The 16,715-nt window shown below is 49.8% G+C and overlaps 5 protein-coding genes across 5 annotated transcripts, besides 1 other annotated feature; 3 read left to right on the top strand and 2 right to left on the bottom strand.

Moving 5' to 3' along the window:
- Window positions 1-16,715: part of a sequence feature (contig 1.39 809..240080(1)) that runs on past both edges of the window.
- Window positions 654-3,430, bottom strand: ANIA_02377 (uncharacterized protein; the record flags this gene model as incomplete). The annotated part of the gene is made up of 8 exons (XM_654889.1): window positions 654-755; window positions 832-1,048; window positions 1,093-1,256; window positions 1,499-1,621; window positions 1,819-1,932; window positions 1,978-2,410; window positions 2,465-3,188; window positions 3,250-3,430. The coding sequence occupies 8 exons, from the start codon at window positions 3,428-3,430 to the stop codon at window positions 654-656; spliced, it is 2,058 nt and encodes a 685-aa protein (XP_659981.1).
- ANIA_02376 (uncharacterized protein) lies at window positions 3,884-5,628 on the top strand (the record flags this gene model as incomplete). The annotated part of the gene is made up of 3 exons (XM_654888.1): window positions 3,884-4,207; window positions 4,289-4,761; window positions 4,812-5,628. The coding sequence occupies 3 exons, from the start codon at window positions 3,884-3,886 to the stop codon at window positions 5,626-5,628; spliced, it is 1,614 nt and encodes a 537-aa protein (XP_659980.1).
- Window positions 6,150-8,176, bottom strand: ANIA_02375 (Zn(II)2Cys6 transcription factor; the record flags this gene model as incomplete). Its single annotated transcript, XM_050613032.1, has 6 exons — window positions 6,150-6,507; window positions 6,584-6,928; window positions 6,992-7,162; window positions 7,218-7,369; window positions 7,427-8,017; window positions 8,087-8,176. The coding sequence occupies 6 exons, from the start codon at window positions 8,174-8,176 to the stop codon at window positions 6,150-6,152; spliced, it is 1,707 nt and encodes a 568-aa protein (XP_050468874.1).
- On the top strand, window positions 9,024-10,075 carry ANIA_02374 (uncharacterized protein; the record flags this gene model as incomplete). Its single annotated transcript, XM_654886.1, has 2 exons — window positions 9,024-9,378; window positions 9,435-10,075. The coding sequence occupies 2 exons, from the start codon at window positions 9,024-9,026 to the stop codon at window positions 10,073-10,075; spliced, it is 996 nt and encodes a 331-aa protein (XP_659978.1).
- On the top strand, window positions 14,112-16,703 carry ANIA_02373 (protein ffkC; the record flags this gene model as incomplete). The annotated part of the gene is made up of 2 exons (XM_654885.2): window positions 14,112-16,207; window positions 16,270-16,703. The coding sequence occupies 2 exons, from the start codon at window positions 14,112-14,114 to the stop codon at window positions 16,529-16,531; spliced, it is 2,358 nt and encodes a 785-aa protein (XP_659977.1). The 3' UTR covers window positions 16,532-16,703.

Raw genomic sequence — 16,715 nt, 5'->3', positions numbered from 1 at the left:
AGTGCTGTAATACTGTCTCTCTTGATTTAGACAGCAGGGACGGGGCCATGAAGGGCTTTATAGCTTTGGATTCCCTGGCCAGGTCTCCTCTTCACCTCTTCATGCATCCTCATGCATCCCCGTTATGGTCATGTACGTTTTGGAGCATATCCTTTGGTGCTTTTTCCCTCTGTACCGAATAGGGCTACCTAGTGCGCTGTGCTCGGAAGCTTATTGCCTAATCCACTGGAACTGGTAGCTTTCGCCCGAATACAGCTCGGAGGAAATCCGACACTAACCCCATAATCTAGAATAGGAAAATTATACCCGGGCCAGCGAACTAAACTAGTGGACTGACTCCTATTTCCAATAGCCCCGTGGGGTGCTGCTCGCTCTCGCACGCTGTGCTGGAACGCAAGGTGTGGGGAAATGTACGAAGACTTCTAATAGAAATTTCCTCAGCTTAAAGATTCAGCGCGCCCCCCATTAGGCAACATCATGCACCCTTAAAGACTTTGGTTGCTCTAAATGAAACATGCGAACACTTAGCGGAGAGTTTTGAAACCCATCAAGGGAAATCAGAAAAATATAGAAATGACGTCAAACAAACCACATCATGGCCCAGCAGCAGTAAACCCACATAAACCCAGCAATATTGCACAGCCGTATCAGGATCATGAGAGAGTAAACTTCAGAGTCTGTGGGTTGCAGAGCCCGGCAACGATGTTGCGTTGCTCAGCACCCCAGAAAAAGAGGATATCAGGACTAGAACAAGCCTGTAACTTCTTGTGCATAGTGCATAAATATCTCCATAGCATCGGGCGCGATCTCGCCTATAGGCATGATCCTCACATTGTGCTCGACAGTATAAATCTTGCCAAAGTTGAGCCTCGACATCGAATCAAGTCTTCCAGTTTCAGCTGCCAGAACTACTGGCAATGGCCCCATGGTCATAGGTGGCTCATCCGTCCTAATAATTGGCGTTGTCCCGCGTTCATAGAGCACAACATGCTGTGACGGATTGAGGCCAGACTTCTTCAACCCCCGTCCTCCATACGTAGTGATTGCGCTGAATCCAAATTAGTTGTGTATTTGGGGTGACCGAGTACTTACAAGCACCATGAAACTTGCTCTATTTTCCTGAACACCACCATGCGGCGGATGGTGCTGTATATAGGTTCCCCGAACCTCCCGATATACTGTGGGCCTCGCTCCAAGACAGAAGAACGGGCAGCCGAGCCATAACTAGGGCTCTCATGCCACAAGATTGCAAAAATCTATACTTTGCAAGTTAGTACCCAGAAAACTGCGGCCGCCAGGGACGCTGAGTGCTTGCCTTTCCGGGGCTAAAGAAGTGTGGTGACTGGACGGTGTATCCTACAACGTTGTCAGTAATCATGAGGGTAATGGAAAGTGCCGCATTACTGACGAGGGTCGAGTACACCATTAGCGCTCAAGTGTGGAAGCTGCAAGTAATTTAGTGTGCTTGTTCCAAAAACGAAGTCTCGCTGAAGCTCACGGCCGGCTGAGGTGGCACTGGATCGTCCCTTGCTCTATTATCCTGTGGCTCCAAATGTGAGCATTGAGTAATCGAAGGTTCACAGGGTATCCATACCCCGAGCATATCCACAGTTGCAGGAGTCTACACTCGAAAACAGGTTAGCAAATATTGATGTTTACACAGCTGTTGAGTGATATCAGGGGCGTTTGTTATGGAAACGACCAGGAAACGGGCCAAGAGCGGCCATTCCTTTTTCTTAATATCACTGTTTTTTCTTCTATCTCTTTTATACATTTCCATTTGAGGTCTGGAGTCAAGAGAATAACAATGTGACTTACCCCGCTGATCGTTGCATCTCTTACAAAATCGACGTGGACTATTATATCATTATAGAGACTGTCGTAGTCCAGGGGAATCGGGTGCCCATTCGGGTCTGTGTATTTGAAGACAGTCTCTGGAGGCAGTCTATATACCGTTTTCAGGTGAGCTGCACTTACCGTTTCCACCACGTCCTCGGGACGGAGCTGTATACGCGTGACACCAAACCCACACGCAGTGAGGTCCAGGTGTATTGTCTTTGTATGTGCTGCCCATTCATCGTCAAAATCAGAGTCTTCCGAACCGCTGTCCCAGTCTATAGACCCAATATTGGCACTGTTGGAGTGTCCCGCTGCATCCTGGTCGGTATTAGTGGCTTTCGTGTTACCAGAAAAGACAAAACAAGCAATGTGCCGTAAATGGCTTGCAATGTGGTGAGCTGTTGAGTCTGCGCGTGTACATATCGGACAGGTTCGTGTTGCTGTAGGTTGAATGCCATGGCTGGATGACTCATGGGATGCCCAATCAGTGAAGGTATCATATTGTTGGTCGGCATCCTTGCAATTCTTGAACGTGCAAATATACGGTCGAAGGTCGCGCAGAATATGTCTCCTAGCAATACGTCAGCTATTGTCGGCCAGCCCCCTGTGCAAGCACGTATCTCACCTCCATGCATGGGGTCTCGCTGTCTCCTCTGCACAGATGGTAAAGCAGTAGGGGCATTCAAACTCGGGACTGTCAGCGTCCACCACTGGAGGGGCTGGAAGTTCAAGAGGATCAAAGGTGCCACCGGAAGTGACAACAAAAGTATCCGTTGACACTGTCGACTCAGTCTCTAGTATGACCGATGTGTTTGGACTGGTGGCAGTAGACGGCTCAGAAGGCCGAGTGTTCCTCTGGATGGAAGTCGTTTCTAGCTCCCTCAACCAGCGACAACCAGTCGCGACGTTGTGATAATATTGGTATTTAATTTTCCGCCTCTCCCAGTATCTGAACTGTTTTCTGCGATTCATATTGGCTCTCGCCAGGCGCTCGACCATAAACTGAGGACCAGCCTCATCGCCTACTCTCCAGGTTCGAAAGAGCTCCTCTAGGCGACGGGAATCTCTTTCCATATATGCTTCCATCAGATCAACACCCGTCTCACTATCCACCTCTTTATAGGACAACGCCTTTGAGAGCCCAGTTCGCATTTTGGGATTGCGGACCCTGAACGAGAGTGCGTAAAGCCGATTGACCGTGGTAGAGATATTTGTCAGATACTGGTCGGGCAATGACCCCTCCTGATAGGATGAAAAGTCTTCGGACTCGTCATCACTCAGGGTTAGATCATCAAAATCATCAACAATTGCCTCCTGGGAATGGGGTCCTGGCGCAACCTGCAGGGCGACTTTCCCTCAGTTCAAATGGGTTAGTATCGCCGCCTTTCAATGGACGCATGGCAAGCTTACAAGCAGACAGGGCTTCACTGAGGTCGTATAACAGGTTAGATGTGTACTCAAACAATGGGGATGAGTCTCGAAACCGGTAGTCGAGTGAGCTGTGCCCATCGTGGAAAACACCCAGGTTTGATGCCCATATGTCGAACCGTTGAGCCTCGTTGAGAAACCGTCGCAGATGATTCGTATTCATGGTCTGGCTCAGAACGCGAAATCGTGTACTTATTTCATTGCCAATAAAGCGAAGGGAAGACTGGGGGGTGGTAGTTTCATCCATATCCACGGGCTCACAGATTTGGGGGCAAATTTTGGAGTGACGCTACCCCCGAGACGTCAAAAAAGAGGTGGTGTTCGAATCACTTTTAAGATATGAGGGAGAATGAAGGACAAAGATTACAGACAGCTAAAAGAGGGGCCCCCGGCTCAAACAGGTGGTGTGCTGGTCGTCAGACCTCTCATTGATTCGTCAGTGTCAGCTATAAATTACAAACCGCTGGCCACAAGGCTGGACAAAACCCCGCACCTGGACAAAAGGCATCTTAGCCTCGTATCTCCTTCGTTGCCGCTCCTGCCATGGTGCTATACTGCGACGATGAGCGGACTAGAGGTCGTTGGTGTTGTCCTAGGTGCAATCCCAATCGTCGTCATGGCCGTCGAGAAGTATCGGAGAAGGAAAACTCGTATTGCCTTTCGACACAAGGAGGTCTATGTCATACGCTTGATACAGTCTCTCAGAGACCAGCACTACCTCCTCGTCAGTGACATCAGATTGACCTTGAATGGTGCTGGCGTGAACTACGATACGTTGTCCACAGACCGACTTCCAGCGCTCTTCCGCGACCACAATATCGCGGAATCAGTCAAAGATTATCTGGGAAGCGACTCTCATGTGTACTTCCAGGCCGTGGATAGGTGTCACTCTGTGCTCAGCGCGCTGATGAGAAGGATCAAAGGTCTCGAATCGGCCTCGGTGAGTTGGATTAGCGCCGTCAACTGAGCTAGGTTAATATAATGGGGAATTTTGCTAAAAGATGATGGTGCCAACAAACAGGACCTGGACAGCCTTGTGAGAACCTACGGAGGCCAGTGCCAACTGCCAGAGAATATCCGGTTTCCCGTCAAGCGAGACGAGCTAGATAAACAGATACAGGATCTGGACAGTGCGACTATGATGCTGAGGAGAATCAGTGACAACATGGCGGCGCTGAGAGTCCAAATTTCCCTGCAAACCAAGTCGAGACAGATTTCGAGATACACTTGGGCGTTGAACACCGTCCGCAACCACGCGAAGCGCCTCTACTCGGCGGTGGCAGCGGCCTATCCAAGCCATTGTCATTCCTGCCACGAAGCGCGACTGGTTCTCCGAAGTCGATCGTATTTTCTCGAACGGGCCGAGGAAGGGAAGCACTGGAAAGATTCCACCTTCACAGTGATGCTCTCTCCAGTGACATCGGCTTCAGGTCCCATGAATCTGTACCGGACGGATATAAAAGTGGTGAAGGGCGATGACGGCCCGGATGAGCAGTAGGAGCCCTTTACAGACTCGCGGGATAATCGGCTAATTCTTCCACTAGGATTACGCAGAGAACGGCGTACAGCAAGGTAGTCATTCAACAACCCACTCCACCAACAAAAGCCGAACCCCGCCTTACCGCGATGGATGACCTGTGCGAGTTTATACGGCGCGCCAGAGATGGAAGGGCGGCATTCTGCTTGCAGGTCTCGGAAGGAAACCGCCTGATGTACTATTACCCACAGGCCTCCGTCCACAGCAATTCAATGCACCTCGCGGCGGATTCGGACGGGTTTGTGACCCTGGAGCAGCTGCTGAAAGAACCGGACGCGTCATGGCTACCGAACCATCGGATAGCCCTTTCGCTAACTATTGCGTCTTCACTGCTTCAACTTGTCTCAACGCCGTGGCTTCGCTCACCTCTGACCAGCAGCTCTGTGTGGTTCTCTAGGAGCGCCGTACTCTCTGCCATGTTGGACCTTTCATCCATTCCGGAGTCGTTCGTGGAAGAACAGATTTGCAGAACTACCGCAACAGGTGCAGCATGTGCTGAATCTGGAGTTAAAGAGTGCATGCTCGAGCTTGGGATTTTGTTGCTGGAAATAGCGCATTGGAATACAATAGACGAATATGGGAAAGACGCGCAGAACAAGGGTCTGCTGGCTAGCGCAACTCGATACGACTTGGCCAAAGCCTGGATGGACGAGAGCAGGTATCTGATCCTCAAGGTTCACTGGGATCTGATTATGAGGTGCATAGAGAACACTTTTGCGACCAGCGGCCCAGACCTGCGTTGGGATGATCTTATCTTCCGCAAGTCGGTTGCAGAATTAGTGGTCAAGCCTCTACAGGAGAACTGTATCCACCATCTCCGGTAGTTTGAGTATTGAGCGGTTTTTGAGGTCAGGTGGTGACTTGCGATTGCTGCGCAAGGTTGCCCTAAGTGAATACGTGTACGGTAGACCCGACGCCGTATGAGGCTGAGCCGAAATACTGCTGGAACTTTAATGATAACCCTAAGATTTCTTTGCACTGTCTAAGACTAAGCCCGGGTTGGCGATCTGAACAGTGGACTAAAGTCTTAAACGTATTCGTTCAGAAGACCAGAAGACGAGGATAACGAAAGTATGTCACAGCGCCATGTATTCCTGGGTGTAGGCCATTTCTTTCTCTCTATAGCCTCCATATTGCCCTTCTCAGCTGCCATAATCAGAGACGATTCTCGTTTCCAAAGTCATCTATTCTCTAAAGTATCCACCACACCGTCGCCCTGCTGCTGCAACACAGTTGCGAGACCTGGATACGCGTTTCTAAACCTCCTCCGATCTTCGAACCTCCATAAGCGGCGCTCAAACTTCTCAAACAGCCTCACAATTGCTGGCGACAGGGTTTCGTTACCCTATACTGTCGCAATCTGGACATGTCTGAGCATTCCCCTGGTAAATAACCAGCGCCCAGCTGTGAGCGCAAGTGTATTGGCAATACTGAGAAATGCGTCGTGGCTGGCTGGGTTATTCAAGTCCTCCATGAGGATAAAGAGGGCGGCGTAGAAATGATGGAAGTTGTGCACTGCTTGGTACCCGTAGCTCCAGCGGTTCTTATACATTGTGACGAGTCTGTTTATGGCGTGGGCTGAGGCGATACATCTATCCTGGGCGGATGCAACTGACCCCTGTGTCGCCACGTCCGACTCGGTATTGGGGATGGACGTTTTGAGATAGCTCAGGGCTGTGATTATGAATGTGTGGTAGTCCATGCTTTGACAGTCAGAAAAGGACTAAAAGAAACAGAACAAGATTTGATGATGCTGAAAGTAGGGTCGGAGCAGCTCACTGCAAGCTCAAAACGTCCGGCAAAGAGTCTTCATCGTATTCGATGCACGTGGGTACATTCTTCCGCCAGCGAAGTAGATCCTCATAGGCCTTGCTCACGATCTGCTCAATATCCGTTGGTACTCGGCCGTCTTGTCCGCTGGAATAGAGTCCACCGCACAGATGCCAAATAATTTTCCCCAACTCGACCCCGTGATTGAGAACGCAGTTTCTATGAATGGCTGGGACGGGCTCTACTTGCTGGGGGTACGGAAACCAGGTCTCATCGGTTTTCTCATGGACCGGGAGACGAGCACGTCGGGGCACGTTCACCAGCGGCTTCCGACGTAACCCAAAGCACCTTGCGCTGTTTGGGTGGTTAGCATACTGCCTGCTGCGCCAGGTGCAGAGCGTTTGACTGGGGTTGTACATAGCGGCGTTAAACCATGAAATTTCAAGCTGATCTACTATAGACAAGGTTAACTCTCTATGGATATCGGTGTTGGAAGGGTCTTCGAGATAGGAGCGCAGGACTGGAATGGCATCGGATGTTTGGACAGCATATAGCCACCCCACTTCGTCTTTACCCATGACGCATGACCTGTGGGTGTTTTGTCAGACTGGTCTGCAATAAGATGATGTTGCACGCTGCTCACGTTGGAAACATAATCGCCATGCCTTGCACTGTTGGCAAGGTGACCTTGCCCTCCTGGGCATCGAGAAGACGCCGAGCTTCTCGCCAAAAGTGCTGGCCCTTGGTGGTGACATCACCCGGCACGGCACAGGTCTCCGGATAGCTTGAATACCACTGGATTCGGCCGTTAACACGGTAAAAAGCCCGTCGGATTAGGACGAGCCAACTTACACAGGCGTCCGCCAAAATCGCATTCACCAGGAACGGAGAACAAAAGGGGGAGTCGACATTTCCGGAATTTAGGTCTCGGAGGAAAAGGTCGCGATAGATCCAGTTAAAGAAGAGATTGTTCCATGTGAAATAGAGCGAGATGAGGTGAGAGACTAATCCATTATCGTCGGTGACCGTCGTCCACGGACAAGCGGGTCCCGCATAAGGTGGGATGTCGCAGAGCCGAGCAATACTTAAAGCTCGATGCGCCGACATGGTCGCAGGATGATCAGACCCACCCTCTTCATCGTCCATCTTCAGTAGATCGAAGCCCCTTTCAAGGTCTTCGGGTAGGAAGTAACGATTCATATACTGTCTAATCTCATTCAATGAAGGTTTCTCGTCGACAATGTATTTGAGCAGGCTATCGACCTGCTGGTTGTCATGACGTAGGGTGCGGAGCAATCGAAGAAAAAGATCTTGGTCCTCTTCCAAGCTTCTGAGCCGCTGTCTAATGGGAATCTTGCTGCGCCCATCTCGGTTAGGGTTTCGTATACATTGGACATTGGTATCTATACAGTTGGCGCAAGGCTGGTCCTGCTGTCCAGCACACTATCCATGGTTGTCATAATCCCTGGTAAGCCAAACGAACGAACGAGAACAGTTCGAAGAAGACGTTACTTTTATCCGCAGTGTCTGGCAATTCGTACATGCAGTGGTGACCTTTCGCTTCCGCGGCAGGGAAATGGCGATGCTGGAGCCGGGGGGCATGGCGGGATCCTGACCAAATCCTGAAGAGTCAGATACTGGACGAAGTAAGGGAACAGCCAGCCACCATTTATCCTCTCCAAGTGACTGCCGCTGGCGTATCTGACGTAACGGGCCTGGTATCTCCAAATACGTTGATGGGTGCATTGTTGGCTTCCCCATCATCCAATCGGATGACAGCCAGCCGGCATCCTGTTCCTCCAATGAGACGCATATTTTCCTAATTAGCTCAGTAGATGGGCGGTGGAATGTTGATCATCGCCGGATCTGTGCTAGCAAGAAGTCTATTGGCCGGTGGCTTGGCTCCATTAACCGGTGAACTAATCTATACTGAGTTCTCGTTATGCGAAAGGGACAGGTCCACGATAGCGGGGTTAGGGATGGCTGAGGTCAGGGACTAAGGGTCTAGAATGCTGAGAATGTAGTCAGAATCTATCAAGGGTTCCTAGCAATGAATCCTTAGTAGAGTCTTTAAATGAGCCCTCCAGTAGAGCACCCTTCAGAGGAGCCTACAAGAGGTTCCAAGACCCTCTTGGTAATATTAATTATGAAGACGAAAAATAAGATTCATTCAAGACCCTCTTGAGTTTGCCAGAGCCTTCTTTTCTGTTTATTTTGCAAGTGAGATTATGCCAATAGAATCTTTTCAGACTATCGCGTGCTTTTCAAATGCAGTCGTCTGTCTGAATAATTCATGCTGACTAAGGCTGACAAATGACATGTCGAAACAAGCATTTATCGTTCAATCGTCAGCATACAATTAGCCCAGGGCCCCATTCATCTTATAGACAAGCTTTAGTCATGTCAATTACATTCAACCTTGTGCGCCGATCTTACCATTTAAATCAAGATGGACTCCTTTCATGTGATGCTCTCTCACAACGCCGGTATCCGCTCTTCCCTCCCTGCAGGCATAGTAGCCGTCTTTGTTGGCGCTACCAGCGGCATCGGAGCAGCAACCCTAAAGGCATTCGCCAAGTATAACCGTGCCCCCCGCGCGTACTTTGTCGGTCGCTCGCAGACTGCAGCAGACACGATTATTGCCGAATGCAAGGCCCTTAACCCTGGGGGCGAGTATGTCTTCATCGAAGCGGATATTAGCCTCATCCGCACGGTAGACGAAGTCTGTGCGCGCATCAAGGCGAGGGAGACCCGGCTAGATATTCTCTTTTTGAGCCAGGGAACCGCGAGCCTGGAGCGCAACAGTATATCCCCCAGAGCCCCTTGTCTTCAGAGATACCCAGCTAAGGAGTCGCAACAGAGACACCCGAAGGCCTACACCTGCTGACAGCACTGGCCCATTACTCGCGCACGCGATTCATTGCCAATCTCCTGCCCCTTCTCGAGCATGCCTCGTGCCTTCGCCGCGTGGTGACCGTTGGTGCAGCTGGCTTCGAGGGTCCCATTGACACGTCGGACTTTGGCGCTCTCCATGTGGCTCCGGGACAGGTTCGCGGGCATGTGGCAACGCTTATAACGCTCGGCTTGGAGGCTCTCGCTCGACATGCGCCCTCAGTTTCCTTTATCCACAGCTACCCTGGCACGGTGGACACACCCTTGACGAGGAGAGTCATGTCCGGTACTGGAGCTGCGCCGGTGGACTGGATGAACCCGACCGAGAGCGGGGAGCGGCATCTATATCTTTTGACAAGTTCGCGGTATCCGGGCCGGAATGAAGACGCTGATTTGGCGCAGTTGGATGGCGATGGTGTGTCGGATCCCGACGTCATCCGTGGTACCGACGGAAAGCTTGGAAGTGGGGTGTACGCTGTGGGATTGGATGGAGAGTGTGTAACTATGGAAACATTGGGCTTTCTAGACACCTTGCGGAAAAACGAAATGGTCGATCTGGTGTGGGAGCATACGGTGGGCGAGTTTGAGAGAATCGCCCGAGCAATTTGACGATGAGTCTACTCGCCTATCCAGCAAGAACCATAAAGACATACTATAGAGACCTTCTCTTAGTAGGTGAGTAAGCTGCCCTGGCTCGCACGAGCTGAGTCAAAAGGTGAACTCGTGGGGTGAGTAGGGGAGTAATATGAGTAGTACTGATACATAAGGTTTGAACCTTGTGCTCAGGGCTCATCCGGGATTTAAAACTCAGTGCAGTCTTACCAATCTTGTTAATTCACTGTCGAATGGATCCCACACTACTTCTTGAACCTGACCTCCACTCCGCATGACTCGACAGGTATTGCGGCTTTGAAATTATTTATTCGAGAGTCATAGTTGAAAACATGGCGGTATCCAAGCCGCGTCCGACTCCTGAAAAGCCTCCTTATGTTCGCTTAAGAGATCAAAGCAACCGACGATGCGGTTGTAAGAATAGCAATAACTTGGAACATGCAGACCGGAATATTCTCTTGGCTAAGATCTGGTCGAATTGGGTTTCGAGATGGTTTCCAGGGCCGTCCAATATCAATAGGAGATAGCGGCAACTACCATGATCTTCTCGAGTGCAGGGAAACTACATGCAAACTTTCTTGGTGTAGCAAAGGAGGCATTTTAAGGAATGGGCCTAATCTGACGAATCGGCTTTACCCATCAGGAATAACCAAACGGACAAAGCAAAGACTCCCAGCAGGACTGATTGAGCACTATAATATAGATGTTCGCAGGGATATCTCTTCAGAGAATGCGTGAGATGCCAGCACTTCATGGTTTCTAGTAGCATTAAGCATATGTTGGCGAATGGATCATGATTTGAATGCGAATTACAGAGTGATGGACTGTTTGGAGACCGCAGATATATAAAGCTTGGACTTCCTATCACGAACTTCACTAAGCAACATTTCGGAACACAAAGACCCACTGAAATCTCGGAGTTTAAAGAATATGAATACTGTAATCCAAGAGGGATACCAACTCTTACAGGCGGTCAACTTGACAGGTATGGCCCTGGTGATTTGACGATCGGCTCTAGCGAGACACTATGTATGATGAAGGTTCCGGTTGAGATAGGTGACTTCGGTAGTGGTATGCGGACAGGGCGCGTTGCGACGCGTATTGCGGCATTTCAATATACTATCGCCGCATGGATTAGGATGCGCTTGAACATGACAACTTAGGTATCAATATTCGGGAATGTCGCTGTATAACCAGATTGCCTCCTGTGAGACCAATGGCGTGGTACAGTCCCTGCCAGCGGTACTCTGCGGCTTGCGCTCTAGATAAGCAGGAATAGCAATAGTTTATACCTGAGTATTCCCCTGTATCTGATTATGCCTTGCATCTTCGAACAGCTTAATGTTACTAAAAGCGACATGTCTGATCTTTTATCTATTTGGGGACTAGCAAACTGATTTATATTGAGCAACTGGGTGACCAGGGAATTGGGTGACATAATGCTATTGTTGTGGAGTTCTATTCATAATATCATATGTCGACTATGGCGCTCAGGCATTTGCTTGTTAAATGTCGGGAGTAGACCCTGCTGCCTTTCGTACAGATAGCAAGCCTCTGAACAATTAATGAAGGCAGTGACGCTTGTAATAGTGGTACAAATGGTTAGACTCTGGACCTGGCTAGACTCTTTGACTGTCTTCTCTTGCAATTGTTCTGGCATTGGCCGAGGGTTATCTGTCAAGTGTTCATGCAGTGTGTCAGATTCTGCTGGGATCCTGCATCCAAAGCCACTCGAGGCTGCATATATTCAGTACTTGACTCTAAATCACATTTCTCACAGAAATGATGGACTGTCTCAGCTGATGGTCTGTTGTGTATGACTTCTTTCCGGCTGGTTTGCCGCTGCAGAGCGTAGAACCCAGCAGACGACGGCAAGAGCTGCGGAAAAAGAAGCAAAGGTGCTCAAGTGCTATTACAGTAGATAGACGAGGCCGAAAGCCTATATTGACCTAGTCCGGGGATTGACAGCTGCGGCGCGGTTGATGCGCATATCAGAAATGGGAGGCGAGAGGAGTCCTGGCGTACCACTGTAACAATAGAGAGCGCCATTGGAGTGGAGAAGTGAACTGCCTATGAGCAAATTGAGTACTCGTCTACCTAGCCTCGGCTGTGGGATAGTGGCGGCGCCGGCGCTGGCGCAATCATCCTCCTCCCCTTTCCAATATCAGATATCTGCCCCGCCAAGGGACTGTTCAGTATCCTCAAAATGAGACTGTGCCTCAAATGGCTGGAGAGCAGCTGTGCCACGTATCCACAGTCTGACCGCGGTCCGTAGAAATGCTGCGGTAGTCAGCACTGGGGAGTAGCGCCACCGAGTATCAGAGGCTCGTTCTCGGCGAGCAATACGGGGTTGCATTCCGGGACAAGGCGAGTTTATGCAGCGGCATAGTGAGCTTACTGATTGCCTTCTGACCCAGCCCTTCATCCCGGAGTTGCTGCGCACGCAATGGCAGTAGCATCATCGAACCAGCGGTTGCGTGTTTTTTTTTTTTTTTTTTTTTTTTTTTTTTTTTGGACTGGTGGGCGCGGCAGGTCTGCTGAGGACCAGCGGTGGAGGCTCATTGTCGCATGCAAATGACGCAGATACGTTTGTTCAGAACCAAACGCTAAGAAAGTAGCAAGGCTGAGGATCATGGACCGAGGACTTGGTCGTAGATGGGAATGAGTTGTCACGTCTTCCGTGCACCGTGTCAGCCCAACATTTGTATTGCTCCCGTAATATTTGACAGTGGAAAGTTAGGGTATTTCAGAAGACGTCTGATACACAGTAGAAATGCCTTTCGGTACAAGTTGTGGACAGGAAAAGGCCCAATCACCTGTGAGGACTGACTTTATACACTGATCTAATACCAGCACTTACCGAAATAGCCAGAGCTTTCCCCATCGACGATGCAACTTGGGTATTTGCCTTTGAATATGGGAGTTGGGGGGAATAAGGACAGGCAGGCTGCAGACCACTAAGAACGGACAGCATCAACCCAGGGTTTGTGAATCAATTGGTAGAGAGATGATCCAGCTGATTCCTACGGCGGGGAATACCCCTGCTGCCGAGAAGCATCTACAAAGTCTACAAAGGGGATGACTCACTGTTGTCGCCAGTCAAGCCCGGCCAAAGGGAGTCTGGACCGCTTGAAACAGTGGTCGTGTTCAGATTAGAATACTAGAATATCTTTATAAGAGGAAAACATTAGGCTGAACAATATCAGGGGATACTGAGTTGAACAAATCATCTGCTGTCTTTGGGCCTCACAAGGTCGACGACCTCGTAAAGGCCTTCCCGTTCGTTTTTTTAATAGCTCTTCTCTCTCTCCTTTCCTTCTTGTCCCCCTATTCTTCTCCTGGCCTCTCTTCTCTCCTTCCTTTTTCTTTCTTTCTTTCTTTTTTTTCTTTTTTTATTTTCTTTTTTTGGCCTATCCTGAGACTTCGTATCAAGATGATCCGGCCGTAAGCTGCATAACTAGTGGTATACATGGGTATTACACAATAGGATCATCGCTCTGCAGTCTCATATTTCGGCAGGTCCCGCCGTTTCTTCAATAGATGGAGCAGAGTCATACATCTCTGCACTCTGTTGGCGCATCATCCACCTTCGAAATCCAGCTACTGGCCATGCCAAACCGGGGTAGCCGTTTCTAAGTATTCAAGAGCCTCATTTGCGTGAATCCAAGCCAACCACTATAAGCCTGACGACGGCTCACAGCAGATCCAGAAGCTCAGACTATAGACACATGACAAGAAAAAGCCTATTAACGTTTCGCATGCCCCGCGGCCGGGAAGCGCAAGCCGCTTCGCCCTCCGGGTCAATGTCGCCGTCCTTGACAGAGTCTCCAATGGAACAGTACGCGAAAGCATTACGGAGAAGAATGGAAAACACGGATACAAACAGAAATGACCGGAAATTCATTACATACGACAGCCTCTGCAAAGTTTGGACGGAACAGAATGGCTTTGTGATCCTTAGCAACCTCGGTCTCGCGGATGAAGAAGCCATGCACGTGAAAATTATCTGCTGCGGACGTTCTCAATTCTCGTGATGATAGCGTGGAATGGGTGGCATGAATTTGCGAACCTTTTTCTTCGGGGGCGAGATTGCGGGACTCGAAATACGGATGAGGCAGTGAGGAAGCTATCATCACCGGACCTAGAGCAGTGCTTAGGAGTCAGCTACGCACTGAACTTCCAAAATTGGATTGCGGCTTTCAACCCGATAGTCATTCAATTTGGGAAGATTATGGCCTGCAAGAGGGATATCATGTTGAGCAGTAGCGGCCACAGTGAGTATGTGCAAGTCTCGGACGGTGCGCGACTGCCTTTTCTTCTTAATGAGTCAGTCTCAGTGCTTGGAAGAGGGGGCTGCAGCACCGTCACTCGAGAGATTATCGCCGAAGGCCAGTTCCAGAAAAGCGGGGAATGCAATATCAAAGTGAGTAGGGCCAGGAAGCTCCCCGTTCGACAGAGACTAACCCGCTCCCCTCCGCAGCCCAAGGTCATTGCTCGAAAACGCTTCAATGACAAGATCTACTTTGACCGTGAACGAGTGATCATGTCGCTACTGGAGAAAGGCCTTCAGCAGCACAATCACATCGTCTACCCGCTTGCCATGATCAGCCTCGAATCGGAGTACAGCATCTTGATGGACGTTGCTGATTGTAACCTCGAGACCTTCTTGACAGAAGAGGGTAGAGTTGACTCCAATATCAGTCTGAAATCATTACTCAAGCAGGTCGCAAATATTGCCCATGCTCTCTACTCACTGCATACTCCAGGCGCGTCCGGTTATGTTATCCACCATCTGGATCTCACGCCGAAAAATGTCCTAGTAAAGCTGATAAATCATTCTGATAACCCCTGGACATGGATGCTCTCAGATTTCGGCTGGTCCCGGCACTATGACGGTTGTTCCAATGCAGCCGCAGCGAGATCCGGCGCAAACGCGGTCCAGGCGACAGATCAGGTCGAATACTCTGAGAGAACGGGTACTTACCTACCAAAAGAAAAGGAGAGAAGTTCATACACCGATATTTGGTCTCTGGGCTGCATCATGTGTCGTGTAGTTTGCCGAAAACGCCACGGCATCGAAGGATTGCGACAGTTCGACGAGCTGAGATTGAAGGATGACCCGGATAGGAATGACTACTTTTATCGCGGGACAACTGTCAATCCGTATGTGACGAGACTGTTAGATCAATTCTGTGACTCGGGGTGCAATATGACAACAAGATGTGGAAATCTCTTGAAATCGATGCTGTCTATGGACAAAAGTGCGCGACCCACTGCTTGGGACCTCCATAACGACCTCAAACAGATCACGGACACTTGCGAGGAATTCACACACACCGTGATCCCTCTTGAGCTCGAGTCCCAGAGACCACAGAAAGATTCAGTTTCCGACGCCAAATCCGCAAACACCGTTGATCGCAGTCCCAACCCCGTATTTCTCGCTATAGAGAACCAACGCGAGGATGATGCATTGGTCCAGATTAAGTCTTTTCTTCGCGGGAGTATCCGAGCGTATTCGAGCATAGAGCAGTACGACGAACGCTTGACCCCCCTCTGCCACGCTGCAGAAAAGGGGTATACTAAAGTTGTCAAGTTTCTGCATCAGAAGGGTGCGCAAATCGACGAGCGGGATACGCGCAGCAATACGCCGCTGATGTATGCCTGCAAAAGGGGCCATTGTGGAACGGCGGAGTACCTGATCGATCAGGGAGCAGATTGGAACCTCCAGGGTGAAGATGGGTATACGTGTCTCCATTTTGCGACAGAATGCAAAAACACCGAAATAATAGACGTTTTCATTCAAAAGCAGCCTGCGAGCAGGGTAAAGCTCAACGCGAACATATTAAACACATTGGACCGAACACCTCTAGAGCTCACTCTATATATGAAGTCTGGGCAAGCTCGTTATAAACTCATGGAACAGTTGATCAGCCTCCGTGCGAAAGCTTGCGCTACTTCGCGCAAACAGAATCATAAAACAGCAGTCGATTTTGCTCTGGAGAGGCGCGATCAACAAGCGATGAAGATTCTAGTTACTGATGTCGATAAAACATGGAAGATACCAAAAAGTAATATGGGTGGTTTCGGGCCCATGAAAGACATCTTGAGGAGAGCTGGCCGGCTCGAAGGGTAGAATGAAGCCTTCCCTCAGCCTCTGTTGATGAGATGGAAGACATAGAACTATTCGTCAGCCTTTCTACGCCAGGACAGAGAACAGATCACCTTACTACCGAGCTGTGTGGTGAACGATCATGCTTGGCCTCCTTCTTCAGCTTGCTGCAGCTCATTGATCTGAACCTGCCGAAGAGCGATATCAGGAGCGGCAGTATTGTCCTCATCCCTCGGTCTGAAAACGTTGACTATGGATCTGGTATTGGCGGCGACACGGCCCTTGGTCGGTTCGGTAACTGCGTGAAAACGTCGAGTCAGACTCTGAGAATCGTTTGTCAATAGGACATACACAGTTGGTTCATTTCCTCAAGTGCCTTCCTCTCCGTGCTTGGAATCTAAGACGGCGATTGTTAGAATATCATTAGAAGGGCATTTAGAATTCCGAGCCAGAGACGGGTTCCTATACCATTAGAAAGAGCAAAAAAAGCATGATGGCGTTCAGCCCTCTTCTTAGTATTAGCCAACT

The sequence above is a fragment of the Aspergillus nidulans genome, chromosome VII (assembly GCF_000011425.1).
Source record: "Aspergillus nidulans FGSC A4 chromosome VII".
In the NCBI taxonomy this organism is placed as follows: Eukaryota; Fungi; Ascomycota; class Eurotiomycetes; order Eurotiales; family Aspergillaceae; genus Aspergillus; species Aspergillus nidulans.
This window is presented reverse-complemented; position numbering and strand designations above follow the sequence as displayed.